This window comes from Cervus elaphus, chromosome 11, assembly GCF_910594005.1.
Source record: "Cervus elaphus chromosome 11, mCerEla1.1, whole genome shotgun sequence".
Taxonomy (NCBI): domain Eukaryota; kingdom Metazoa; phylum Chordata; class Mammalia; order Artiodactyla; family Cervidae; genus Cervus; species Cervus elaphus.
In genome coordinates this window covers 79020821-79048731 of record NC_057825.1, presented here as the reverse complement: position 1 = coordinate 79048731, position 27911 = coordinate 79020821, and the positions used below count along the sequence as shown (strand labels likewise).

Here is a 27911-nt window from a genome sequence, read left to right as displayed (position 1 = left end):
TTCCCCTTGACTTGACAAACTTATCATGAAACATTGACAATAGTTTCCCCCTCCCCAATATGTTTATAGGCTCCTGAAAATCCATGGGGTCCAGGCTGAGAACTACTATTTGATGGTCATCCCCAAGGTTTCTTCCAAGCAGGGCTCTCTGAACCGTGATGCACAGCCTCCTGGCGGCCAGGCATGGGGAGAAATGAGCAGTAGATGTGAACTAAAGCAGTCAGGGAAAGCTTTCTGGAAAAAGAAAATCTTGAAATGAACCTTGAAGGATGGGCAAGCTTAGGTGGAGGATCTCATCAGGCAAGAAAAGCAGACAAAGCTCTAAGATGAGTGAAGCAACCAGCCAGGCTGCAGCACAGCGTCGGGAAGTACTTGTGGAAACAAGACTAGAAGATGTCAGTTGTGACTGACTCTAAATGCCAAGCTGAATTATCCTTCAAATGCTGGGGAATCATCAACGATTTTAGAGCAGGAAAATGATGGGCTGGAAGCAGTGTTCTTGGCAGATGTATCTGGTGCCTGTACATGCTTTGAGGTGGGAGGAGAGCATCGAGGGGACCCACACAACAGACCAGATGTGTGAGGAAGAGCCTGGACTGGGGAGGATGTCGGAGAGGAAATAAAGGGGCAAATCTAAGAGATTTTTTTTTAAGCACAGAATTAAGTTTGAGTTTGGAAGCATGGAAGAGACTGAGATGTCTTGGAGCCTGCTGGTGCAGAACTGAGACAGCCACCAAGGGAAGTGTGTGGGAGGAAGGAGATGATGAACTCATGGGACATCTTAGGGAGTCTGCACATAGCATCTTTCAGAAGGGTTACTTCTGCAGGTGGGGTTGCAGGGGCAGGCAAGGTGGCTTTCACATCTTAGGATATATAATCTCTTTTAATGGAGGGATTTTGTGTAATTTTTACTTCCTTTTTGTGCTTTTTGGAATTTTTCAACTAATTATTTTAATTCCGTGCAGACTCCAAGAGTCTCGTTAACCCTTTATAAACCATTTCACCCAAAAGGAAAGAGGAGAGAGTGGTTTACAGCAGTGATCCACAATCCCTTTGTCACCAGGGACCAGTTTCATGGAAGACAATTTTTCCAGGGACTGGGGTGGGGTAGGGTGATGCTTTCTGGATGATTCAAGTGCATTACATTCATTGTGCACTTTATTTCTAGTATTATTACATCAGTTCCACTTCAGATCATTAGTCATTAGATCCTGGAGGGTGGGGACCCCTGATTTACAGCGTCTGCTGGGGTCTCTGAAAAACACTTCATAAGGGTTTCCTCTTGGCTCCTGAGTCTGTGGTTTTTCCTATGTGTGGGTAGGGGATCCCCCTCCTTCTCTCCTCTCTGCCCTCTGCCCCAGATGGACCTGCTTCTCTCCTTTAAAGCCTTAAATATCATCAGATGACCATCTTTGAAGCAATTTGCAGCACTGAGTTTGGAAAGGCTGACCTTGGGATTTTTAGAGCTGAAATGAGCCCAGCCCAGACCATGAACTAAACAACGGGCACAAGATAGAAGATGGAAGTGAACAGCTCTGCTGTCAGAGGCATCTGTGTCCAAATCCTCACTCTGCCACAAGTTACCTAACTGCTCTATACATCAATTTTCTCATCTCGAAAATTGGAGATAATAATAGTATTTATCTCCGAGAGGTATTAAGTGGATTAAATGATGATGAAAGGCATTTAATGAGTGTACTCTATCATTAGAATTAATAAGAACAATAAAATAATAAATCTTTATGACCAAACATTGTTGCTTGCAGGCAGAAATCACCTTAATGCATTTCCATCCTGGTTCCCACTGGTGGCATTTGCTTGCCTCTCTGCTGCTCCCTTTGACAGGATTTTTTTTTCTTGCCCAACCAGCAAAGAACAGAGAGAATATCTGAAGCGGGGTCCCAGTTGCTGCTTCCTGATTTCACAGTGGTCCACTCTGCCATTTGCGATTTGTGTGACATTTGACAGATTCCTTTGCCTCATGAGCCTCAATTCCCCCATCTGTAAAACGGGTGTGGTAACACGGACCTCACAGTATGTGTTAAGAAGTTAGATGGTTCCTGGCACACAACAGGCATTCAGAACATGATAACTCTCCATCAGGGCTCCAGCTGGGGGCCAGCTCTTCCCTGCCCAAACCCTCCACAGCCCACTGTGTCCCTGATGGCCTGATGTGAATCTTTGCAATTACATGGTAAAGTCCTCAGGGCAGAGACAGGGCCAAGGCCTCTTTAACTGTAAGGAACGGTCTTCTTCCTGGGCCTGGGTCCAGGCCAGCCTCTGGGGGCGGCTGGGAAAGATGGAGAGAGTTGTCAGCCGTCTGGAGGTCCAGACCAGATGCACAAACTCAACAGCCCCTCTTTCTTCTTTTTTTATCTACTCTCTAAACCACCGCCCTGAGGCGGCTTGAAAAGAACTGGCTCTTTCTATTTGACATGGCCTGGGAGAAGAGCTGCCCCATTGGCCCAGGGTGCATTCGGCTTGGTCAGAGAAGGTGTTATTTGTTAGATTGGATCACCTGGCCCCTGTGCTCCCATTCCCATCCCTCTCCCCTGCAAAGGCCTATGGACAAAGACAAAGGCCTCCCCTCTACCACCTCTCCCACCAGAGTCCACCCATGACCCATTGAGCCAGTGGCCAGCTCTTCATTCCTCTCCCTGCCTCTGTATCTGCCCAGGGAACAGGGACCCTAGGGTTTAGCCCTCACTGTTCTCTCTCCCCCAATGAGTCTACGACACAGTCCTTTTTTTTTTTTTTTTTTTACTGTATATCAATAAAATTTTTTATTTTATTTATTTTTTATATACATTGCTATTTGAATTTCCCATAATTTTCTGTGTCACACAATATTTTTTTAATTGGAGGATGATTACTTGACAATGTTGTGTTGGTTTCTGATGTACAACAATGTGAAAATAAGCCTACATACATCCCTTTCCTCTTGAGCCTCCCTCCCAGCCCCCAGCCCGCCCCTCCACGTTGTCACAGAGCCCCCGGGCAGCTTCCCTACAGCAGCTCCTATAGCGGATTCCCAATGGCTCTCTATTTTACACAGAGTCATGTACATACATCAGTGCTACTCTCTCAACTCATCCCACCCTCTCTTCCCCTCACTGTGTCCATAAGTCCATTCTCTATGTAAGACACAATCTTTATTCTGTCCTGGCTCCAAGACTAAGGCAGCCCTGTCCCACCTTTCCCCAGGTAATGGCTCTAAAACAGGTACCTCGCAATCTTGTCTGTCCTCAGCTCCACCGTGCCCCAGATCCTCCAATCAAAGGAACCAAGGAAGGAACAGAACACAAGAGATCCAGAGATCCAGGCAAAAGAGAGAAAGAGAAGCTGTCATAGAGCATCTCTCTGGGCTGATAGGTGAGGCTAAGTAGGAGAGAGGAGGGCGGAAGGGAGAGGCTGGCTCAGGGACCAAGGTCTGGAGGTCCAGACAGAGACCGGCCCCGGGCAAGGAGAGCTCTGAACCCAGAGGGCCTTTTCATTTCTGGAGTTCTGGAGGGCCTCATCCTCCGACAGGGTCATGGAGCCAAAAGGGCTCACGTTCCCATCTTGAGACCCACAGAGAGGAACTAAGCTCTTTTCCAGAAACGGGTGGAAGGATCTCTCCTGAACCATGCCTTTCTGTCTCTTGTCTCTGTCTTTGTCTGACTACCCTCAGGATTCAGGAGGGGCTTTGTCTTTGTCTCTGTTTTTCTGCATCCTTATCTATCTTCTCTTCCCTCCAGTCTCTTTCTCTCTCTGCCCCCCATCTCTGTCTCACATCATTTCTTGGGGACTCTGCCTTGGGGCTCCCGCTCTCCAGTGTGTAGGAAACCTGACCCTCATCATCTGTTTTTTATATTTTGGAAACGTCAGCTTCACTTCCTACCTGAGGGAAGTGGGGGTGGGGGCGCAGGCTGCCTGACTCCACCCCTTTCCTTCCCCCTCCTCATTTTCTGAGCCGTCCCCTCCCCCAGCTCCTGCCCCAGGGAGGACAGACCCAGGCTTTCCCCGTGGCACCAAGAATCAGGCCTTGATTCATGTTTCTCCCTCTGCAGCTCACCGCAGGGCGGTAGTGGGGGCAACGAGGCCTCTTCTGATCGACCGCTGGGTTGCTGATTTGGGAAAAAGTGAAAATTCCAGACACAGAGTGAGCCCAGGAGGCTGAGGGAGTTCACCAGTGGAAACCAGGATGGGAAGTAGTTAAAGTCATTTCTGCCACTAGGCAGAGTTATGGTTAGTTGTCTAACATGTTGTCCCAGATGTTTATTTGTTCAATATTATCATTAATACTAGCTATACATTACTCATATTGAGGGCTTAGCCTGTGCCAGGCACTTCATATGTCTCTGCATTTCATCACTCGACAACTTTACATGGTAGGTATTAGTATTGTCTCCCATTTTCTTCATGAGAAAATTAATACATAGATTAACTAATTCACCCAGTAACTCAGTTAATGAAATTTGAACCCAGGTTTCTTGGTTTCTTGTAGCCCCAAGCTCTTTGGTCTACATCAAGTTTTCCAAGACCTGAGAAATGTGTTTTGTACATTTCCTTTTAAAGAAAATAAATCCACAGAACTCTAAGAATAGGCCTTCAAGGTCCCAGGGACCCAGGTATCCCAAGTGAAGAAGCAGTGTCTGTGACTCACTATTTTCTGGGAGACCTTGATGAACCTTGATGAACCAGCTAGCAGCTAGCAAAGATGATGTGGAAAGGCTGAGTACTGAGTATTAAAGTCACTTCAGTCATGTCCGAATCTTTGTGACCCTAAGGACTGTAGCCCTCCAGGCTCTTCCATCCACGGGATTCTCCATGCAAGAATACTAGAGTGGGTTGCCATGCCCTCCTGCAGGAGATCTTCCTGACCCAGGGATCAAACCCATGTCTCCTGAGTCTCCTGCATTGCAGGCAGATTCTTTACCGCTGAGCCACGGAGGAAGCCAGTGGGTAAGGGTACAAGTGGGCATTTCAGGAAAAGGAACTGGGAGGGCCACAGGGGAAAACACTAATGACGGCTCCAAGTCAGGAGCCAGTGCAGGCAACAGGTCAGGGGAGTCTGGTTCTGTGCGGGGAAATGAAAAGAGGGGAACTGGGCCAGGTGGAGGGCTGGAGCCAGCTCACAAAGGCCTAAAGGTCCAGTTCAGTTTCTCCTCCAGGTTTCTGAGCTGGAGAGTGACATTCCAAAAGAAGTATTTGAGATCTGGGCTGGAGGGTGAAGGCAGACAATAAAGAGGACTAAGGAGAGGATGATATTCCTACCGTGGTAGCCTAAGAAAATCTGACAATACATGCAGAAAGACATGTATTTTGAAGACATTTCCAAAGAAATTTAGTATTTTGGAGTTTGGACCATCTGCCTCCTCCCTAAGGATTGTCATCCCAGTTAGTGTTTGGATGGGGTGGGGGTGTGATAGGTAGAGGGAGCGGCTGGAAAACATGGTGTGTTTGAAGCAGTGAGTTCTTGAAGAACTCACACAGGCACACAGAAGGAGGGCCCTCCCTGCTCTGAGCCGCCTGCAGGCCTGAGGACTCTGGTCGGGGAGGCCCAGGCTACCAGCCTTGCCAGGTCTTCGGGGCAGGGCAGATAGTAAATCTGGATCCTGAACAAGAGTTTTAGGTCTTTTTCAGTTCTTTGATATGATGATTCTACTCCTTGGGTGGCAAAGAAAAAAAGAAAACAAACAAGCACAATTTGGTTAAGAAGTCAAGAAACTGCCAATTCAGAAACTCTAATCTGTGCAAAACGTTCAACCTCTTTTTTTCAGAGGCCAAAAACCTATTTCCATCAAAGATTGTATATGTCTGTATGTCTGAGAGCCAGCGAGGGAGACAGAGTGAGTGTGAGAACGAGAGCTGAAATGCCTTTGTTCCTGTGTGTGAGGTCACTGTCCATGGGCTCATGCGTGTGCATTGTATGTATGTATATTCAGGCCTTTTCTCAGGCCCTGTGTGCACTGAACTTTCAAACCATAACAGAAACACTGAAGCTTGGCAAAGATATCACAGGAATAATTATCTAATTTCAGACCATGTTATTATAATACCTACATGATGTGTAACGCACTTAACAATGTTCATGTTATATTCACCAACTCTGAGTTAGAGATTCAACAATGCCAAGCCCTACCTAGGAGGTTTCTCCAAGATCCTAGAGCAGAGGAGGCCCCAAAGAAACCTCTTTAAGGAACATTCCCCCTATAATGGCTTCCCCATGGATCAGGAGGTTGGGCTAATAGATCCCAAGAGTTCTCTGGAAGAGAGGCAGAGCCTCAGGATGGCAACTCTGTCCTTCCAGAATCCCTAGTCCTCCCCAGCAGAGAAGCCTCTGAGACTAGTAATGAGTTAGTGGCTCAGTCATGTCCGACTCTTTGGGGCCCCATGGACTGTAGCCCACCAGGCTCCTCTGTCCATGGGGATTCTCCAGTCAAGAATACTGGAATGCGTTGCCATTCCCTTCTCCAGGGGATCTTCCCAACCCAGGGTTCAAACCCCAGTCTCCTGTGTTGTAGGCAGACTCTTTACTGTCTGAGCCACTGGGGTAAGGAAATGTCCATACTGGGGTCACAGAAGAAGAGATGTTTTCCTTGACTCAGATGTGGGCCAAGAGGCCTCAGGATCCGCAAGGCTCCCCTCTTCGCTAGGGAGCGGGATTGGACTGTGGCTGAGTGTGAGGGGAATGTTTGCTGTTTGCTGCTGCTCCCTGTTGACTTTAGCCAGTAGCTCTGTTTACAAACCCAGGTTGGTTTTCCCAGCACAGTTAATTAGACCAAAGACATCTGGTGTGAGGGCTGGGGAGGGCATCTGCTCAGAGCCTTCCCCCACAACCAGCAGCCAAGGGCCAGGGCAGGGCAGAGCAGCTAAACAGGACCAGACCAAACTCTACCGAACCCAAGGTCCCCAGGAGAATGGAGGCTTCTCTCACTCTGCGCTTCTCCTGCTTGCTAAGTTAGACTGGACCCCAACTCTCCCAGTCTTAGGGGACCCTAGCAGTCAGGGCTGGATACCCCTACATCAGTGGGATCACAGGCTGGTGATGGAAGATTCAGAGCTGTCGCCTGCCCTTCCAGGTCCACAAGAACCGGCCAGAGATTTCTGTCTTTCTCATCACACAGATTGCATTCAGAACTCTTCACCCTCCTGGAGGAAAGATTTTCTAGGCCCTCCACCTCCTCCTGCCTCCTCTCGAGCTAATCTCTGACACTGCGAAGAAGAAAGAAATTAGGAAAGGACCAGGGGGCAAGAAGGTGCCCAAGAAGGGTGGGGGGATCTAGGTGGACAGTTTCAGGGCGCTGAAGAAGCGGAGGGCTGCGAGGGGGAGGGGCGGCGGCTTATCTCTCCCAGGAGGGGGGAGCTCACTCCAAACAACTAATGCACTGGCGTGTGAAAGCTCCTCAATTAGCGCTAATGATGCAATCAGGGAGGGAGGAGGAGGGACCAGAAGTTCTGCTGGAGTCAGCACCTACTTACACACATGGAACACACTCCCTTCCTCGGACACAGTGGCCCCTTCAGACACACTAATGCAACACGCTCCAGAGACAATCAGGACCACGCATGTCTGTGGTACAAGTGCTCTTTGTACAAATTACTAGCCCGAATAAAGTTCGTGATCCGCGGCTAACGTCTGTCTGCGGGAATCCCCGGGGCAGGGGTTCGATGTGGGGCTTTAGGGACAAGGAAAATCAGAAAAGCTTGGTAGGGGAGATGGAAGAGGGCATCTCATGATTTTTCTTCGGATCCCAGAGTTCCCATCCTACGGGCGCTCGCAGGTGCCAGCCCCTGAGCGCCCGCCTCCCCATCCCTGGCCCCCAAATCCGCGACTAAGCGATGAGCAGCGCCCCCCACGTGAGGCGGGCCCCACGCCCCTTCCCCGCGCCCAGCGAGCCCCACGGCCCCGGGTTCCAGGGAGGGCGCACCCCGGACCCAGCTGCTCGTCCCTTCCGGAACCCGTTACCCGCCGGCCTCGCCCCTCCGTCTGCTCCCCCACCCTGCCCCGCCGGCTCAGTTGACCGCCTCCCGGGCCCGTTATCTGGCCGCCCCGGCCCCGTTATCCGCCCTCGCTCTGGGTCCGATCCCCCCGGCTCGTTCCGGGCCGCCGCCGCCCCCTCCCTTGCTCCCCCGGCCGGCGATCCCGGGCCGCGCGCTGGGCAGGGCCGGAGCCGCCTCCGAGCCGCTTCTCAGGCCCGGACGGCCGCGGGAGGAGGTCCCGCTGTCAGTCAGCGGGGAAGGCCGGGCCGGCCGGAGGGGGCGGCGCCGAGGACGGGCTCGGGCCGGGAGCTGGGAGGCGGAGGCGGAGGCGGAGGGGGCGGGGGCGGGGGCGGGGGCGGGGGCGGCTCCGGGCCTTATAAGCGGCGGGGGCAGGGCGAGAGGGAGGCAAGTGTCAGGCCGATGTGCCGCCCGCGAGGGGCCGGGGCCGGGGTCGGGGCCGCCGGGGCCATGCGCGTGGGCTGGGCAGGGGGCCGGCGGAGCGCAGAGCGGAGCCGCCTCGGAGCCTGAGCCTCCCGGGGCCGCGGCCCGGGAGCCGCGCGGGGCCGGCCGGCCGGGGGGAGGGGAGCGATGCGGCGCCGGCGGGCGGCGGTGGCCGCGGGTTTCTGCGCCTCCTTCCTGCTAGGCTCGGTCCTCAACGTGCTCTTCGCACCGGGCTCGGAGCCTCCACGGCCCGGCCAGTCCCCCGGGCCCTCGCCAGCCCCGGGCCCGGGCCGTCGCGGGGGCCGCGGGGAGCTGGCCCGGCAGATTCGAGCGCGCTACGAGGAGGTGCAGCGCTATTCCCGCGGGGGCCCCGGGCCCGGGGCCGGCCGGCCGGAGCGGCGGCGCCTTATGGACCTGGCTCCGGGCGGTCCGGGCCTGCAGCGTCCCCGGCCCCCGCGGGCCCGGCCCCTGCCCGACGGCGCTCCGGGCTGGCCCCCGGCTCCCGGCCCGGGCTCCCCTGGCCCGGGCCCGCGCCTGGGCTGCGCCGCGCTCCGCAACGTGTCCGGCGCGCAGTACTTGGGCTCCGGCTACACCAAGGCCGTGTACCGGGTCCGCCTGCCTGGCGGCGCGGCGGTGGCGCTCAAGGCTGTGGACTTCAGCGGCCACGATCTGGGCAGCTGCGTGCGCGAGTTCGGGACACGGAGGGGCTGCTATCGCCTGGCGGCCCATAAGCTGCTCAAAGAGATGGTGCTGCTGGAGCGGTTGCGGCACCCCAACGTGCTGCAGGTACGAGGGTGCGGGTGCGGGGCTGAGGGTGCTGGCTGGACGTGCCCAGGTCCGGCCACTCTGGCTAGAAGAGAACCCTTGTTTTTACACATAAAGAAGCGGAGCCCCAGTGACTGTGCCAGGTTAAGCTGGGGGACAGAACCCGGTCCGTGGCAGCTCCCCCCCTCCCCCCCCCCCCCCCACACACCACCCTGCTTCTCCTGGGTGGCCGTCCGGAGAGACTCCCGGGTTCCTCAGCTTCCACACCATATCTCTTGAAGACAGACCAGGACAGAGGGTTCCCAAACTCAGGATGGGGACTGGGGTCCGTTTGGACCTAGGACCCTGCTTCTGGCTGGAGCTGGGGTGTTGAGCACCAGGGAAATGACCCCAGACTGAGACGCTGAACAGAGCTCATCCCTGAGTTAGGGGCACAGCTGCAGTGATCCGTTTACTTTCTTGGTGGGATCTGAACCCCACTTCTCTCAACTTCCAAACAGTGACTTGTCTGAAGGTGGAGTGGGACAGCAAATGGGGTTGGGAAGAGCTAGAAGACCAGGCTTGATCCCCCAAGAATATCTGGTACCCCACCCAGAAGCCACTGGAGGGGATTGGATAGTAGGCCACAAAATGTATGGCCCTTCCTCGAGGAGACCCTGGACCTCCAAGTAGGCTTTGGGGAAGCTTTTGGGGTTCTAGCTCAATGCTCGGGGGACAGGCTGAGGGTCTGAGAGTCACATTACCTGAGCAAATGTGGCCAAGAGACTGGAGGATTGAGACGGCCAGATGCCCAGGTTCCTACTAAATGGGACTCTGTCTCTCCCATTCACTGGAAAGCAGAGAGGAAAGATGAGACCCCACCTTGTCCCCTCCAGGCTAGACTGAGAGTGGGCCCCTCACAGTCCCAGCACTGCCCTCACACACCCACTTCTCCTCTCCCCCAGCTCTCCTCCGTCCTTGAGTCAGTCCTGGAATTAGACAAACCGTTCTCTTTGCACATGTCTGAGCAGACGGAGAGGGGAATCCCTGACTGCTCCTGGCCCAGTGAACACAGGGTGTGTGCAGGCTCCACCGCCGAGGAACCATGTCCACATCTTCCACCTCCCAGCCCACTCACATGAACCTTTCTGCACCCGGGAGAATTGAGCAAGAACCCAGGAGTCCCTCCCTCCTTTCCTCAGGAGTGAGATGGACCCCAGGTCTGGGCATTACAGAATAGTAGAGAGAAGTCAGAGAGCTATTGACACCACTGCTGGCTCCCAGGCTACCCCAGCCCTAATCAGACACGTATCGACTGGGACCTGGGCTCTGAACTGGTTGCAGAAAGTCTGGCAGAGCCAGCAGCTGTGGGTGGCTTGCCTGGTGGCATAGCTGACTCTGGAGCTGCAGGGAGTGAGCAGCTGGTTACGTGGCCATTCTAACTGGGAGGATCTAGTTCTCTTCCCTTCCCAGGGGCTCCTGGGAACTTTTTGGAAACTGGGGTGTCGGTCAGATTCCGAGGCATTGGGGAAGGTCTTGAGTGTGTTAGCAGGATAATGAGTGTTAGTTAATTGACTCAAGAACCCCCTCCCTTATGATAGATTGGAGGTTTGCTATGCTCTCCTGTCTCTTAAGGAACTCCTCCCGCCCTCTCTTACCCAACCCAGACTTCAGCACGAGCATCAGCTAACCACCCCGATATATATCACAGAATGGTCCTCCACTTTAATGTCAGGCACCCACTACAATGCTGGAGGTGTCAAAGAAAAAAAATTATAACTGGTTTTCACTCAGTCCCTCTCTAGACCAAGACTGGGTTGGCTGTGTGACTCTTACAGGGTGGGAGATTGGGGTGAGTTGCCCTAAGACACAAGTGTTACAAGACGGGGAGTGTCCCAGGTCCTTTCTGTCAGGGGAGAGGTGAAAAGCTACCCTTACAGGGAGGAAAAGGAACCTTGGGGTGAATTTAGGGACGGCTTAGGTAGGGGTCTCATCCCCAGACCCCCAGGCCAGTATCCCTCTGGCTTCTTCAGCAGTGCCACCTCTACCTCCAAAGAGGGTCTTCTACCTGGGGGTCTTCTTGCTCAGGAGGCTTCCATTCGGGTGTTCAGGGAACTAGAAATAATGTGTTAATACCTCTTAATCATTTAAAATTTCAAAATTGTTCGACTGTTTGCTGAACCAGGGAGGAGCCAGAGAGTGCTTCCCGCTCCCGGAGGCGCCCTCCCCCTCTCTGGCAGCCCCAGAGTTGGCTCCGTGGGTGTTCAAACAGCAAAGGCCCAGGACAGTTTGTCCCACTGGGCACTTCCCGGAGCTTGCTCTGGTCTCCGGCACTGCCCGGGTGGGATGTCTCCATCCATCTTCTGTGACCCCTCCCCAGTCCAGCTCTGACACACACAACACACGCACACACACACACTCCCTCACGTGATAGATGCCTCTATAGCCCAGGGTCAAAGGGCACAAGGGTCTCCCCTCCCCTGCACCTCTGTCGTTCTGGGGCCTCTGGCCTCAGATGGGGCCCCAGGCCTGCCTGGGCCCTGATTCTGGCCCTGCCAGAGTATATTTCTTCTCCCAGAGGAACAAAAGATGCGCCTGAAATGCTCAGCCTCACGCTTCCTGGGGGGGTTAATGGTGTCTTTTTATTTTTTCCTGAGGGGTGTTGATTAATACCTCGTTAACAGCGCATTTAACGACCTCCGGGTGTTTAATAACCTTCAGAAGTTTCCCACAAAGGCTCAGACTCTGGGCAAGAAAATGAGAACCAGGCCTCAGGGCTGCTCCTTTTACCTCCCCCTACCGCTGCCCCCTTTGGGATCTGGGGCCTCCCCGGGCTGATGCGGGGTGGGGAGGGAAGAAGAGGAGGGGAGAAGAGGGCACCCGGGATTTCCCCCGATCCCCCAGGTCGCCACCCTAGTGATCTGAGATGTGCCTTCCCTCTTGCCGACAGGACTGAGGCAGCTGGCTCCAGGGATGGGGGCGCTAAAAGGTCCCTGCTGGGATGGAAGGGAGATGTAGGGGCCTGGAGTGGAACCTTGAGGGGGAAAGCCTGCAGGGACATCTAGCCCAGGGGCTTGGCTCTGCTGGTATCCACCCCACCCCCACCCCCATCCTTCAGCTCTCCTCTCTTCCTACTCTGGCCCGGACAACTTGGCCTTTGTGTTCCTGCCCCACAGGGTGCTGGGTGTTTTGAGCACCAGCTGATCCCTTGGCTGATGTGCAGTGAGGTGGGAAAGGCGGGAACAAGCAGGGCTCTCCATGGATCCTGGTTTAGGTGTCGATGACAAAGTCAGGCTGTGTTTCCCAGAAGCCCCTGGCCAGCTGAGCTGTACAAAGCCCCTCCCCCAGATCCTATGGAGTGGAAAGGCCCTTGTGACCATGCCCTCAAAGAACAGTGACCTTCCCCAGGAACTCACTACTACCCCAGCTGATATGGGTCATCCCCTCACCCCCACCAACTATGCAAAGAACACCCGAGGGTTTGAGCCCTGGGTTCTTTTTGTACTGATCAACACTTGTTACAAATCCTCAGGGAGATTGCTTTCCCTACAGAAAAACCAGAGCAAAGGAAAAATGAAGGTGCTTGTAAGTGGAAATGATGAAGCAAAGACAAGGATTAGAGCAGGGGAGGAGGTACAACAACCATTTGTTGGTTTGCCAGTTAGCAAATGGTACTCTTGGAAAGAACAAGGCTGTGGAATCAGAGTGACATATATTTAAATCCTAGCTCCTGCATTTCTTAGCTGTGTGACATTGTGGAGGTAATTTCACCTCTCTGAGTTGGTTTCCTCACATGGAAATTGGAGATACTAATAGTACCAACTATGCCCTTTTAGGTTATTCTAAGAATTGAGTTATGCATGTAAAACATTTAGCACAGTGCCTGGCACATGGTTATCACATGGTGCTCAGACCTGCCCATTTACCTGAGTGGCCAGAGGTAAGGGGCTGCTAGAACAGTGGGCTAGAGCGCAGGCTTCCCAGGCAGAGTTGCTATTCTCTTCTGGCCTGAGCTGAAGCAGAGACCTAGGGATGGGAGGCTGGGGGCATCTGACAACCCAGCCCTTCCTCGTCCCTGTCCCCACCCTGTGACCTCATGACCTACCTGGGCCTCTTTCAGCTCTATGGCTACTGCTACCAGGACAGTGAGGACATCCCAGACACACTGACCACCATCACGGAGCTGGGCGCCCCTGTGGAGATGATCCAGCTGCTGCAGACTTCCTGGGAGGATCGCTTCCGAGTGAGCAGGGAGGAGGGCCAGTCGGCCTTGGGCTCCTGGCTGGGATGGTGCTCCCTTAGAAGGTCAGCTCTCCAGAGCAGCTTGGATTCCTCCTCAGCTGAGGGAGGGAGGGAGGGAAGGATGCCGCGAAGTTGACTCAGCCATCAGCCAAAGGGTTAAAAAAGAAACCAAGGCAGAGAGGATCCTGGTTTTGTACTCCTGTTCCACACACACACACACACACACACACACACACATACATACCCTCAGCCAGGCTGCAGGAGGGCCAGTGTCCTAGGTCTCGAAATATCTTAAGGTCATCTTGGCCTGCCCTCTATTTGCATGCACTGGCCAGAACCCACACTGAGATGCAACTTCAAGGAGGAGTCCCCCAGTTTCCCTTGCCTGTTTCCCCACTTTCTCCGTGTTACCCTCAGGGTCAGGCCAGCCATGGGGTTGTAGAAAATCACTGGTTTGCTCCGTAAGGTCCCAGGCCTCAGCCCTTAGTGAACACTTGAACTTTTAAGAGAAAGGCAAACACCCCCAGCTCAGTCCAGAGCCTCAGAGGAGGGCACCCTGGAGCCCCGGCTCCCCTCCCTGGAGAAAAGCAGTGAGCAGTCCGGTGTCTGCCCCTCAGATCTGCCTGAGCCTGGGCCGCCTCCTCCACCACCTGGCCCACTCCCCGCTGGGCTCGGTCACTCTGCTGGACTTCCGCCCCCGACAGTTTGTGCTGGTGGACGGGGAGCTGAAGGTGACAGATCTGGACGACGCCCGTGTGGAGGAGACGCCGTGCACAGGCAACGCCGACTGCATACTCGAGTTCCCAGCCAGGAACTTCACCCTGCCCTGCTCTGCGCAGGGCTGGTGCGAGGCCATGAATGAGAAACGCAACCTCTACAATGCCTACAGGTGACCTCCACCCCCACTCAGGAGGACCAGCAAGGGGACCCAGGGGGCAAGGCAGGAAGGGGAGCTCACATGGGGTCCAAGAGACCAGCCAAGGCAGGAGACTGCCATGACCAATGGAGTGCCAGGGGCGGGGAAAGGCTCCCCCACAGTCCAGAAGGGAACAGGCAGGCTCCTGACCATGAAGCTAAAAATAGTCAGCTCCAAGGAGAATCCGGGTTGGGGGGGTGGCAGCTGGAGGCTTCTTAAAATAGTGTCAGACTCAGCCTAGGGCTGGTGGGAGGGCCCTGCCCCTTCCTCCCGGGGCCCTTCACTTGTGGAAGCTCCTCATAGAGCCAAGCCATGCAAGTTGGTTCTGACACGGGTCAACCTGGGGGATAATGTGGGGCTGAGGGGAGGACAGGTCCCCAGAATGGATGGGGAAAACATACCTCAGACTTCAATTTGGTGTGAAGTTACTGGTGGCCTTAGCATGTGCCCAGACTCCAACAGGGCACATGCTGAGTTGACTCCTTAGTCTGAATCGACCCTTAGGCACCCTCTGGGGCTATATGGGTGAGATGGTTAGCCCAAGGGATCGGGCTCCCTAGTGAGATTGGGGTTCTGTCCCAAGTTGGGGTAGAGGAAGGCTATGTCCCCGCTGATTTTGAGCCCCTGATTTCTCTCGGCCCCAGGTTTTTCTTCACATACCTCCTGCCCCACAGCGCCCCGCCTTCCCTCCGGCCCCTGCTGGACAGCATCGTCAATGCCACAGGTGAGCCCTGCCTCCCATCACCTTGTCCTCCGCACCTCCAGCAAGCGTGGGAACAAGGATGGCCCAGGATGGCACACAGTCCAGAAACATCACTTCCCAAAGTAGATTCTTTGGCAAACCCCCGCCCCAGTCCTCCGGTCATCAGGGCCCAGGCTCCCAGAGTTGGGGTGGGTGGGGGCGGGGAGGGACCCCAGGTGCCCTCTTAGAGCCACACTGCGCTCTGCAGGAGAGCTCAGCTGGGGGGTGGACGAGACCCTGGCGCAGCTGGAGAAGGTGCTGCACCTGTACCGGAGCGGGCAGTATCTGCAGAACTCCACCGCGGGCAGCCAAGCCGGTGAGTGGCCCCTGTAGGGATTCAGGGGCAGGGAAGGTGGGGAGCGGTTCGAGGAGAGTGATCCCCCTAGTTGGGGAGGTGGCTCAACCTCCCTTTGAGACTCACTTGGAGTGATGCAGAGAGACTGCTTGGCCTTCACTCGGAGATCTTCCGTCTGAGCTACAACAACGCTGTATGTGTGTGTTAGTCGCTCAGTAGTATCCGACTCTTTGCAACCCTGTGGACTGTAGCTCACCAGGCTCCTCTGTCCATATGATTCTCCAGGCATGAATACTGGAGTGAGTTGCCATTTCCTTCTCCGGGGGATCTTCCCAACCCAGGGGTCAAACCTTGGTCTTCCGCATTGCAGGCAGATTCTTTACCATCTGAGCCACCAGGGATGCCCAGGAATAACTATAATTCTGCCTTGAACTGGGGGTTGGGCTCTGACACCCCTTCTCTGGGTGGTTGCAAAGCTGATTCTGTATTGTATGTACTTTTAGCAAGTTACTCACACCTTGAGCCTCACTTTCCTCATCTGTGAATTGGGTTCAGTATTACCTGCCTCACAAAATTCTTCCAGGGAGTAAATGATAGGTGAAACAGGGAGTAAATGATAGGTGAAACGTGTGAAAGCAGTTAACTCGTTTCCTCTTACACAACTGGAACACAGTCTATGTTTACTTTTCTTTCCTTCCTCACCCTTCTGGGGCTAGGAGGAGGGCTGGAGGTGGAGAGGGCTCTACCTGATACCAATTAAGAAGCCCCTGAGCAGAGAGAGAATTCCAGTCACGACTTGCAGGCTGCGCAGTCCCTCCGCTGAGGCCCTGGGGTTTAGCATGGTTGGCAGGGGGCGAGGGATGGGCAGCCTCCGTATTCAAGGAGCTCTGGCCAGTCTTAGGGGTGGGGGAGCCCTCGTTAGCCCTGTAAATAAAGTTTAACGAGGTGAACAATGGCTGGCTCTGTCCCTGAGGACGCCGTTTATGGGGCTATAAATCACAGCCTGCCCTGGACTTTGGTCTAGTCCCTGTAGAAGAAGGAGGCAGGAAGGCGGGGTGGCCAAGGCCCAGGGCTTCTGCATTATCAGTCTGGAGCTGGGGCTCCCCAGGCAGCAGGAAAGACTCGGGTGAACAGGAGGCCTGCAGCGAAGCAGCTTCCGGATTGAGGAGTTTTCAGAGCCTCTGGGGGCTCTTTCTGTGAAATGGGAAGATTTCATATTCTTCCTCCAGCCTCTGCCTCAAACACTCAAGTTGTGGATTCCCAAATGGTAATTCTTTGTGTTTTACATTCATCTGCATGCCTCTGAACTTCAAAAACTCGCGACTGACCCCCGATACCCAAGGAGCTGGCCTAACCTCTCTCCCCAAGGCCAGAAGGAAATGGGACCAAGGGCAGCTGGAAACTCTTGCTCCTCGAAGTGTGGTCTGCAGACCAGCAGTGCCCGAAGCTGATTGGAAATGCCAGTTCCCCGTCCCCACCCCAGACCTTCAGAATCAGAATCTGCATTTTCATAAGATTCCTGAAGATTCACATGTACACTGAAGTTTGGGAAGCCCAGTTTTAAACGTCTAAAATGTTCCAAGCTCAGCAACCAGCCTGGTCAACCAATAGCTCTGTGTGTGTGCGTTCGTCCCACACATGTGCCCGCCATCACACGCAGCCTAAATCACTTGTGTGCCCTTAGATTTGGGAGATATGTATCTCCCAAAAGGTAACCTGAGCTTTGCTTTTCCTGAGTGGTCATCCCAGTTCCACAGTGGTAGCTGCCTGCATCTCCATGCTAGGAAGACTGGGCTGGGTTTCAGACTACATCTAAGAAATGGGTCTCCTAGCCCTTTAAGGAAAGTGGTCCCAGCCCTCACCCCTGGTCACACGGAGTTCTCACTTGAGCTCGGTCTCCAACCCACAGAGTATCAGCGCCTCCCCGACAGTACTATCTCCCAGGAGGACTACCGATGCTGGCCATCCTACCACCACGGAGGCTGCCTCCTCTCAGTGTTCAACCTGGCCGAGGCCGTGGACATCTGTGAGAACCACGCCCAGTGCCAGGCCTTTGTGGTCACCAACCAGACCACCTGGACAGGTGAGCCAGCGGGAAAGGACATCCTGCGGGAGGTGACCAGACTCCCCAGAAGAGACTGACGGGTAGTGGTGGGTCCCCATCAGAAGCCAGAAACAATGAGAAGACAAGGCTGAGGGGATGAGAGACAAGTGTCCTTGTGTTAGGGAGAGTGGCCCTGCCTCCAGGGAGAGAAACATCCAGTCCTGTTACCTCTCACTCCTGCCTCCAGGTCGGCAACTGGTCTTTTTCAAGACAGGATGGAGCCACGTGGTCCCTGATCCCAGCAAGACCACATATGTGAGGGCCTCTGGCTGAGCCATCTGCAGGCTCCGCTGACCATCCCCGCCAGCTGGGCTTGCCCGTGACTTGCCCTAGCAGCACTGCATGTCACGTGGGCACCCCTGCAGACCAAGCTGACAGCCCAGACAGACCGAGGTCACCAGGACAACGTGCAATAATGCCAAATGTTAAAAATGTGAGTTTACCAGTCTAGGTCTGGGACTGCTGGCTCCAGGGCCAGGAATCGGGGGGAGGGAGCCGACTGCCCCTCTCACCGTCTCGGCTGCCAGCGGGGCTCAGGCTGGTCTCCCCACTGGGGGCTCTGCCCCTCAATGGGGACAGTTCCATGGGCAGCCCCATCACTGTGTTTGTAGTGTGAGAATGTAGCCAGAGCCCCTGCTGCTGCATGTGCCATGGCCCAGCAGGGGCCGCGAGGGGACAATCGGTCATGGAGCGTTGTCTTAGCCAAGCTCCTGAGCGGAGACTTGAAAGGATGCTCCAAGATGTGGGCGATTCTGTGCCCCAGGGCAGCTGCCTCTGGGAACCCAACAGGGGGCGCCTGCCAGCCAGCCCAGGGGCACAGACAGAGGAGCACACAGGTATGAGCCAAGTCGTGGGTTGAGGAGCAGGTAGCAGTTTGAGCCAGGACCTGGGGCGGGGGTGGGGCCGGGGCCTTTCTGCCTCATTTGCTTTCAGTGAAAGCCGCAAAGCAGCCAAAACCAGCCTCTCCCCCATCCTGGAGTTTGTATATCCAGAAGCTTTTGTACTTCTTGTTCATTAAAATGTTTATTTTTGTAAAAAAAATAAAATCGATTAATAAAATGACATTTCACGGCAACGACTGATCTTCCAGCCACAGTTTCTTGGCCTGACTTACTTGTGCTCAGTTATGTCCCTGGTGTATGTCTGGGAGTTGGGGGAGGAGTGGTGTGTGACAAAGAAGTGAAATCTCCATGGCAGACACTGAAGTTTGCAAAATGTGTTTTCAAGCCCTGCTCCCATGGCTTCCATCCCCCTCTTTGGTCCTCCACGTCCTTGTCCTGACCAAAGACGTGTGGAACCCCTTCCCCTAACAAAGTTAAAATTTTAACGTCAGCCATGCCAGGGGACCCTGGACAGTCTCCAGTCTGGTTGGCTTTGCCTTGGTGGAGAGGTTGGTCCTGGCCATTATCACCACATGATAATGCACACTTTTCTTTTTCAGAGCCTTTCTTTTCTTTTCTTTGAGCAAGAAATAAATATGTGGAAGGTCAGGAGACAGCAAAGTCCGTGGAAAGCCCAGCCTCTTCTTCATGGGTTTTGAGAGGGAGGGTCTAACAGGGCAAGGCCCAAGTCCGTGGAGGCCCAGAGTGAAAAGGTTCAAGATCACACTGAGGCCAGAGAGAGTCCCAGCATGGATACAAGTCATCTTTTTTTTAATAGTAATTATTTTTTAAAACTGTGTGATTCTGTTTTGTTTGACTTAATTTTTCTTTATCTTTTGGCTGTACCATGCAGCCTGTGGGATCTTAGTTCCCTGACCAGGAAATGAACCTGTGTCTCTTGCTGTGGAAGCATGGAGTGTAAACCACTGGACCACCAATGAATTCTCTGGATGCAAGTCTTCTAACTTGAGATCCCATGTCTTCTCTCCTATACACCATTCTACTTCTAGAATATTCTCAAAGTGCACAAGCCTTTGAGGGCTTTAAAAAGAATAACCAAATCTTACCTCAGAACCTGATTTCTTCTCACCAGATGTGCTTGGCATAATTTCTTAGGCACAGGTTGTCCCCTTAGTTTTTTTTTGTTTTTTTTTTAATTTTTTTTTTTCCCCTTAGTTTTAAGTAATTGAGGAGCTGATGTTAGTCCCAGAGTCCTCATTATGGAGCCGCTCAGACCCTCAAAGTTGTAACTCAGCACCACCATTCCCAGCCCACACACGCTACATCCTGCCTCTGGTTACTGAGCCTTAGTGACTGTGGAGAGTAGGGAGCATCAGAGGCTCCGCAGAACCTCACTTCATGATTCAACCAAGCTGGGTCCTGCCCATACTCATCACCCTCAGACCCCACCCCTCCAAGGAGGAGTTTGACTTCCACCAGCCTCCATACCCCTTTCCTCAGCTGAATTCATGCACTGCCACACGTGTAGCCTGCCCTGTGCCAGCCAGTGTTAGAGTTTACACTGCCCTCTGTTGTTCCCCAACTGCCCACCAATCTGTGGAGCTCTGACGGTGGGAGAACCACACCGCCATGCTGGGCCCAAGGAGGTCCCACCGGGCTGGGGCAGCAAGGTCTGCAGGGTCTGTGCCATCCACAGGGAAGCAAAGACCATGGTGACAGTCAGCAGAGAGGCCCACAGGGCTCAGGAACTGAGGAAAGAAGCCTGAAGATTAACCCAGCACTGCCTTCTGGGCTTCTAGAAGTTTCCAGATGAGGAGTTCACTGGCCTGTGGGGAGGGACAGGCTTTGGCCTCGGCAAGCCACGATTATCATTCCAGTTTTACAGACCTGAAAACTGAAGCCCAGGTCACAGCTGCAAAGGGATTTAGGAGGCATTCAAACCTAGGCCAACCTTCCAAGCCTGTCCTGGGAGAAGAATGAAGTTAGAGTCAGGGAGCCCATACTCAGTGATGCCAGACTCAGATGGAGGTCCAAAGGGCGTAAAACCTTTTCCGAAAGACTCACCTGCAGGTTGATAAAGGCTTAGCAAACAGCTTTTCCCTCAGTGAGTGAGCCTTAACTCCAAAGCCGTATCTGGGGGGCAAAAATGGTCAGACTCAGTCCTGCAGAATAGAAAGCAGCGTTTGCAGCTAGGGTTGAAGAGGGTAGTGAGTGAAAACTGACAGCCAAATCGTCCCTCCCCCCACGGCCTTGTTCCATGTAGCCACCTGTGAGCCTGGAAGAAGTTCAGTTCCTGGAACATCTCATCCCCTTCCTGCAGAAGCCAGATCCATAGCTTTCCGCCCCGAAGTCTATGTTCTCTCCTCTCCTCTGCACAGCCAGTGACACCAAGACCCAGCACATGGAAGAAATGCGTTCGTCCAACGAAGCCTCAGGTGTTGGTCCCAGAGGAAGGAGGGGGGTCTTTCCCAGGGCTGGCGGAGTAGGAAAAACATCAGAGGGCCCATGATGCCACAAGGCCCCCAGGAGGCTCTGGAGGAACTCTGGCCAGTCTTTCTCTCTGCTCACTGTGTGGTCTGGGCTGTGACGACTCTCCAAGCCTCCATCTCCTTATCTGCAAATTTCAGATTTATGATACCCACTTCATAGCAGTGTTACTGGCATTGAATGAAATTAAGTACAGAAAACTCTTAACTAGAGTCAGCACACACTGCTTAAGAAACACTGACTGATATTGTCATTGTTACTGATACGAGTGTGTTGAACCCTCCGTGTTCTTCCATGGCCTGCCATACAAGAGGATCCAGCTCAGCTGGGGTAGACCCAGGCATACCCGGACTGTCCCCCAACCCTCCACCTCTACCAGGGAACACTGGAGGAGGTGGAGCCAGGCTCCCCGGGTCAGTGCCCTGGATGCTGAGTGTGTGGCAGACAGAAGCGGGAAGAGGATTAACATGAAAGCAGAAAATGGGATTAGGAGGCACAGGATAATGTGCCCACCCACCCCTGTCCATGATGACAGCTTCTTTCACTCTGTGGCTTCTGGAAACCAGAATTTGGGAGGCTTGGTTGCCCCTTGGTGCCAGTGAAGAGCTGGGAAGAAGCTTGGTGGGCTTTGAACACGGGACTACTCAGTTGGCCTGAAAGAGGGGCCCCGCTGTCTTTACATGTACTTTCTGGTCTAATCCTCATGGCACCTGTGAGACCAGTGATGTCCCAGAGAGATGAGGAGCTGGAATTCAAGCCTAGGTGGTCACTTCTGAAACTGTATGATCCTTCCCCTCTACCACTGTCTCACCCAGGAGCGCAAAGCCACCTTGAACCCAAGAGATCAATGATCTGCCTCTTCCCTTGGGAATTTCCAGACTTACACTCTACCTTTGATGAGAAACCCAAAGAGTAATTTAAGGAGACCTGGTTCTCCTCTCTGGCCTCATCCCTTTGTAGCGCATGGGCTTAGGTGCCCATCTAAGGGCATGTGGGATCCTAGTTCCCCAACAGCGATGGAACCCATGTCCCCTGCATTGGAACACAGATTCTTAACCACTGGACCACCAGCGAAGTCCCAGGCCTGGGCACTTTTAAAGTACTCCTTTGAGGCCTGTCATGCAGTATTTTAATTTCCCTTGTTCACCTCTCTGTGAATCTAAGCCAGTGCTACCCGCTTGAGTGGAGAAAGAGCTCCATTAGTGCCAACTGTGTGAAGAAGACGGACCAGGATACTTCTCAAAATCACCTCTCAAGCCCTGGTGGATCTCTGATGACCATGTAGGGAGAAGTTCATTTTCCACCTCATTCCAGAAACCAGATCAAGGCCCCTTTCAGCTTTGGTTTTCAGGACAGCGACCCCTCGTCCTCCTGCCCCATCCTACCCAGCCCCCCACAGCCTCTCACCTGCCCTCCACTGGCCTCCTTCCAGCTCCAGGAGTCTCTCCTGAGTTGCAGTGACAAGACCTCCCCTCTCCCACCCCATGTCAATCATTCAGGGTCCCAACAGGAAACAGAGAGCACCAGGAATGTTGGATATTTTTACAAATGTGTGGGTACAAAGGAACCCCATGGGGATGGTGCAATAACCTGGAACTAGTAGCAGTAGAGCTGTTACGGACTCTACCCAAGGGAAGGAGTAGTATCTGCTATCAGAGCCCGGGAGAACCCAGGAGGACTCAAGTGACCACAGAACACCACCAGACACGATGACCTCACAAAGAGGGCCCCAGTCTCCCCTCATTCTTCATCCTCTCCCCACCAACTCCTCCATCTCCTTCCCAGCTCTCCATCACCAAACCTACCTTGAAGCCAGAGCGAGCCTGATGTGAGGTCTGTAATCGTCACGCAGCAGGGGGAAGAAGGGGAGAGAGCTGACTGGGAGGGCCAGAGTAATACACCCAGCGCAGTGTCTGACTTCCTGTTTGAGCTTCTGTTTGGCTTGAGGGGGAGGGCAAGAGAAGACTTTTCTTTTTTCCTCCCAAATCCATTCTCAGATATCCAGCTCTTTATTGTTCTCTTTGAATAACAGGCCCAAACCTTCCAAGAGTCCTCTTCAGCATACATTATCAGGGGCACCATCGTCCCCAAGAAGACAAAACTTGGTTCTTGGGAGACGAAAAAAATCCTAGATATTGTACATATTAATATATCCAATGGAATACTACTCAGCCATAAAAAGGAACAAAATAATGAAATTTAAAGAGACCTAGAGACTGTCATACAGAATTAAGTAAGTCAGAAAGAGAAAGATGGATATCATATACTATTGCTTATATGTAGACTCTAGAAAAATGGTACAGATGAACTTATTTGCAAAGCCGAAATAGAGTCACAGATGTAGAAAATAAACTTGGGTTGTCAAGGGGGGGAAGGGGAGTGGGATGAACTGGGAGATTGGGATTGACATATATGCACTACTGTATAAAAAATAGATAACTAATGAGAACCTGTATAGTACAGGGGACTCTACTAACTGTGGTGACCTAACTGGGAAGGAAATCTGAAAAAGAGTGGATATATGTATAGGCATAACTGATACTCATTTTGCTGTACAGCAGAAACTAACACAACATTGTAAAGCAATTACACCACAATTTAAAAAAAAAAAAAGGTGAAAAAAAAATACGTTGCACTTCAGTTCAATTCAGTTCAGTTGCTCAGTCGTGTCCGACTCTTTGCAACCCCATGGACTGCAGCATGCCAGGCCTCCCTGTCCATCACCAACTCCCGTCAAACTCATGTCCATTGAGTGGGTGATACCATCCAACCAGCTCATCCTCTCTCATCCCCTTCTCCTCCTGCTTTCAATCTTTCCCAGCATCAAGGTCTTTTCAAATGAGTCAGTTCTTCACATCAGGTGGCCAAAGTATTGGAGTTTCAGCCTCAGCATCAGTCCTTCCAGTGAATATTCAGGACTGATCTCCTTTAGGATGGACTGGTTGGATCTCCTTGCAGTCCAACGGACTCTCAAGAGTCTCCTCTGACACCACATTTAGCCAACAACAGCAAAAAAATATTAGATATCACAATAGTTTGTGGCCCTCCAAAGGGCCACAGTACACAGACATGAGATGTAACTGTGCTGTTAAATTCCATGGGGTGGTAGTATTTAGCAAAAAGTATCCACAAGAGTATTGTCGGGGGGGGGATAACTGGGGGTGCAGTAATGAGACATAGGTTAAGAAGCACTGAATTAGAGTTGACCCAAAACCCTTATTTAGGCTGTCACTGAAAGCTTTGAATCTGTCACCCTCAAAAGTACACTTTATATTCTTTTCTCTAAACTGAAATATACTTTTATGTGTACTCTCTGTGCCATTCCTAATAAAAACAAAGGGCAATTTGAGTTATGTTTCACTTAATGTTTTATTCAATGTACCCTTGCCCATGATGAACATCTTGGACCATGCAGGGTCTCCTGATCTGCGCACACCTCACAGCCTTTAGCTGATATTTGCCTACACAGAAGAGCTCGGGTCTCAGGCAAGCCAGGGGATTTCAATGCACAGTCACTCTCCTCTCAAGGGATCAGGCCACAAAATATTTCTTGAGTGCTAGTCACTGTAATGAATATTAAAATATCAAATATATCCCCTACCTTCTAGGAGCTTACAATGTCACTAGAGATGTCACAAAGATGGACAAATTCAGCAGGACAATATATGAGCTGGGACTCTAGAGCAAAGAGACCGGTTTCCACATGTGGCTTGTGAAAGCAAAGGACTTGATGGTCACATGTCTTACTACCAAGGGCAAGTTAACCTGGTCCCCCAGGAGCATCAATTCCCTACCAAGAGCCCCACTGTTAACACTTTCCCACCCACAGAAAACCTCATCCTTACTCTGTGCCTCTTATCTGTAAGTCAGTCCCTTTTGTCACCAGACATTCCCCCCAGTCCCATGGTGACTCAACAGGCTTTGGTGTGGAGCCTGTCAGAGGCTTCTTGAAAGTGTAAATAGAGTGTGTCTACTGTTTCCCCCCTTATCCATACACTTCTTTGGCCCTTCAAAGAGCTCTAGTAGATTAGAGAGGCCCCATGTCTCCTTACCAAAGACAGGCTGCCTTTCCACAGGAGGTGGAGTTTCTCAAGTGCTCCATAATCCAGCCCTGAGAGGTTCTGCTGACTGGCCTGGCATGGAAACAAAACTTGTGGGCTGTTTCCCAGAAGCCCTTCTGGTGCCCTTCAGGTCTTCAGCACAGAGGTCAGTCTCAAGAAAGGTCTCTCATTTTGTCCCACCCTTCCATAAAATCAATTTTCTTATCCATTTGAGGAAAGACACTGCCGCCAAAAATAACAATAATAATAAAACACACAGTATGGGGACTTCCCTGGTTGTCCAGTGGTTAAGATTCTACGCTTCTAATGCAGAAGGCGCAGGTTTGATCCCTGGTCTGAGAACTAAGATCCCACATGCTGGGCAGTGCAGCCAAAAGTTTTAAAAAATAGAATGAAAAAAAAAAAAAAAAGCACAGTATGCTTTGCTCCCCATTGCTTGGAGGTTTACGGCACTGTTATTTATCTGAACTTGCACAGGAGATGGTTGTGAGGTTATCTGTATCACATTTCATTTTATGACATATCACCTTGTTTACACCACCTTTTCAGTTGTTTATAGGATATAGGTTACCTTTAAATGCTCTGGTTTTGTTTAGTCATTTTTTTTTTCTCCCGACAATAAAAAATTTTAAAGGCAGCCATTGTTCTAAGAAATGACTATTGTACTTGGGGCACCAAGATGCTTTAATGGGGAAAGACAGCTTGTCTTGTAGCTTGGCCTCCCGTATCTTTTTGAACCAGGCTTTGATGCTCTGCGGAGTTTTCTGACTCCATCATTGAACTATGCAGCGCTCTGCAGTTCTTAAGAGCAAATGAGTTTCTTCTTTAAACATAGGCCTCTGCTTAGCACATTTAGTACTATTTGACTTGGGTCTCTAGATAGTGCTATTCCTGGAATGGACTTCACATGCTGAATTTTTCTGTTTTAATTACCCACACTCCTATCACATATGCTGAAGTGACCTTGTTTTTTCTTTTTTTTTTTTCCTATAGCTTCTCCAACAATTTGCTGAGATGCAGAGCTTTATAGAGAGTCCTTCTGGGTTAGGAATTTACCGGTTAACTCTTTCATGTGCAAGTTCATACTATTTCTGAAAATATATTGCCAGCAAACAATTCAAAATAGGGAAAGGTTCAAATGCGTACAAATGTTCCTTGCAACATTATTTAGAATAAGATAAAGTGAGGGGTGGTTATATGGCAATATGATAAAACGTGTAAATTAGTGTTAAATGAAAAGAGGAGGATGTAAACCTAGGCCTGTGCTGTGTGGTGCTTAGTTGCTCAGTCGTGTCTGACTCTTTGCAACCCCTGGAACCGTATCCCACCAGGCTCCTCTGTCCATTGCATTCTCCAGGAAAGAATACTGGAGTAGGTTGCCACTCCCTCCTCCAGGGAACCTTCCCAACCCAGGGATCAAATCCAGGTCTCCTGCATTGCAGGTGGATTCTTTACCATCTGAGCCACCAAGGAAGCCCAAGAATACTGGAGCAGGTAGCCTATCCCTTCTCCAGGGGATCTTCCCAACCCAGGAATCAAACTAGGGTTTCTGCATTGCAGACAGATCCTTTACCAGCTGAGCTACCAGGGAAGCCCCAAACCTAGGCATATAACTATGTAAAAATGCACATGAGGTGATTTCCCCAGTGGTTCAGGTTAAGAATCTGCCTTGCAATGCAGAGGACTCTCATTGAGGTTCTATCCCTCATTGGCGAGGTAAGATCCCACATATCACAGAGCAACTAAGCCCATACGCCTCAATTAGAGAGTCCACACGCTGCAACTAGGACCCCAAATAAGTAAGTAAAAAACTAAGTTTTAAAAAATGCATGTGAAAAAAAACTGGAAGGAACACACACAACTATTGTAAGTAGTTGTGAATATACACAATTTTGCCAAGATGACAGACTAGCTTTTTTAAAGTTTTCTAAACTCTTTTTTTATTTTGTCATGTTGCTTGATTAATTTTTAAAAATGATTTCAAGTAGATCACTGCTTCAGTGGATTGATGGAGTAGCTCAATCTTTTCACTGAAGTGGGACAAAAATCTCGCTCCCATTTTGTTACATAACCTTCATTTAAATTGGACTATTGAAAAGTCAGCTCCACTAACACTGATTCATAAAAGGTGTTTGATGGCTTAATATAGGAGTTGATATCACAAATGAATGTAAGTCCAGCAGGGAAGCAAGTCTGATGGCTGATGCCATCTGGGGATGTTGGGCCTGAGTGCATAGATATTTCAAGGAAATTGGGATTTTTTTCGTGATTCCCCAGATTTGTGCGTTTTGGCGACTAATCCAAATTCAAAACTAAAGTAGAAGCATTTGTGGGCCAAACAGAACAAATCTACAAGCTGGATTCAGCCAGCTGGCAACCAGTTAGAGACCTCTAGCATGAAACCCGTTTCTGAAGTTACAGCCGACTGCCTGATCTCTGAGCAGTCAGCCACCAAACCCCACCTCCCACTGTGCTATCCCATTGACTCTTCCTCAGTGAGCCGTGCGTCACTTCTGGCTGTTTGATGAGGTTGATAGAAGACGTTAGTCCTCAAAGTATGAAGGCTTGTGAACCTATCCCTAGTTGGAAGAATTTCTCCTACCAGAATGTGAAAGCTGGCAACATCTTTAATATTACTTTGTATTGCCGTCTGTCGCTTACATTTAGTGTGACTGTAAAGAATGGATTTGAAGCTGTTCGAATAGGACTGGTTTCATCCTTGACCCCTTCAGTGTTGTCAGATGTACCAGCCAGATTTGGGCTGTGTTTCCAGCTTGTTGTCAATCAGATTTGAGCAATCAATGTGTTAATCACTGTTTTCTTCCAATATCACTGACCTGACACCAGTTATTGGTTTCAGAGAGCTTGTCCTCAAGATGTAGCCCCCTCTTCTGCTGTTTCTTCACTCTCTCTGTCTCCCTCTCTCTCTCATCCCTGGATGCTTCTTTGGCACCGTGACCAAACACAGAGGGATCATTCCTGCTTTTATGCTAGCATCTGCTTCTGCTGTCTTGGGAAGAGGCCCAGGCAGAACTTCCCTGATGGCCCAGTGGTTAAGACTCCACGCTTCCA

At 51.8% G+C, this 27911-nt stretch overlaps 1 protein-coding gene and 1 long non-coding RNA gene across 4 annotated transcripts; one reads left to right on the top strand and one right to left on the bottom strand.

Annotated features, from left to right (window-relative positions):
• Nucleotides 1-1075: 1075 nt before the first annotated feature.
• On the bottom strand, nt 1076-27911 carry LOC122703722. Its single transcript, XR_006343576.1, has 4 exons — nt 27900-27911; nt 24925-24928; nt 1844-1856; nt 1076-1242 (listed from the first exon to the last, which is right to left on the bottom strand). It is a non-coding gene; the product is annotated as an uncharacterized LOC122703722 (long non-coding RNA).
• On the top strand, nt 8359-18524 carry PKDCC (protein kinase domain containing, cytoplasmic). Of its 3 annotated transcripts, none has more exons than XM_043918162.1 (7): nt 8359-9192; nt 13271-13393; nt 14097-14281; nt 14953-15032; nt 15259-15366; nt 17255-17428; nt 17637-18524. In XM_043918162.1, exons 1-7 carry the CDS (start codon nt 8554-8556, stop codon nt 17720-17722), a joined length of 1395 nt encoding a protein of 464 aa, XP_043774097.1. In that variant the 5' UTR covers nt 8359-8553; the 3' UTR covers nt 17723-18524. The 3 variants fall into 3 exon arrangements, with proteins under 3 accessions (XP_043774097.1, XP_043774098.1, XP_043774096.1); XM_043918161.1 differs by having other exon boundaries at nt 8361-9192; nt 14010-14281; XM_043918163.1 differs by lacking the exon at nt 15259-15366 and having other exon boundaries at nt 14010-14281.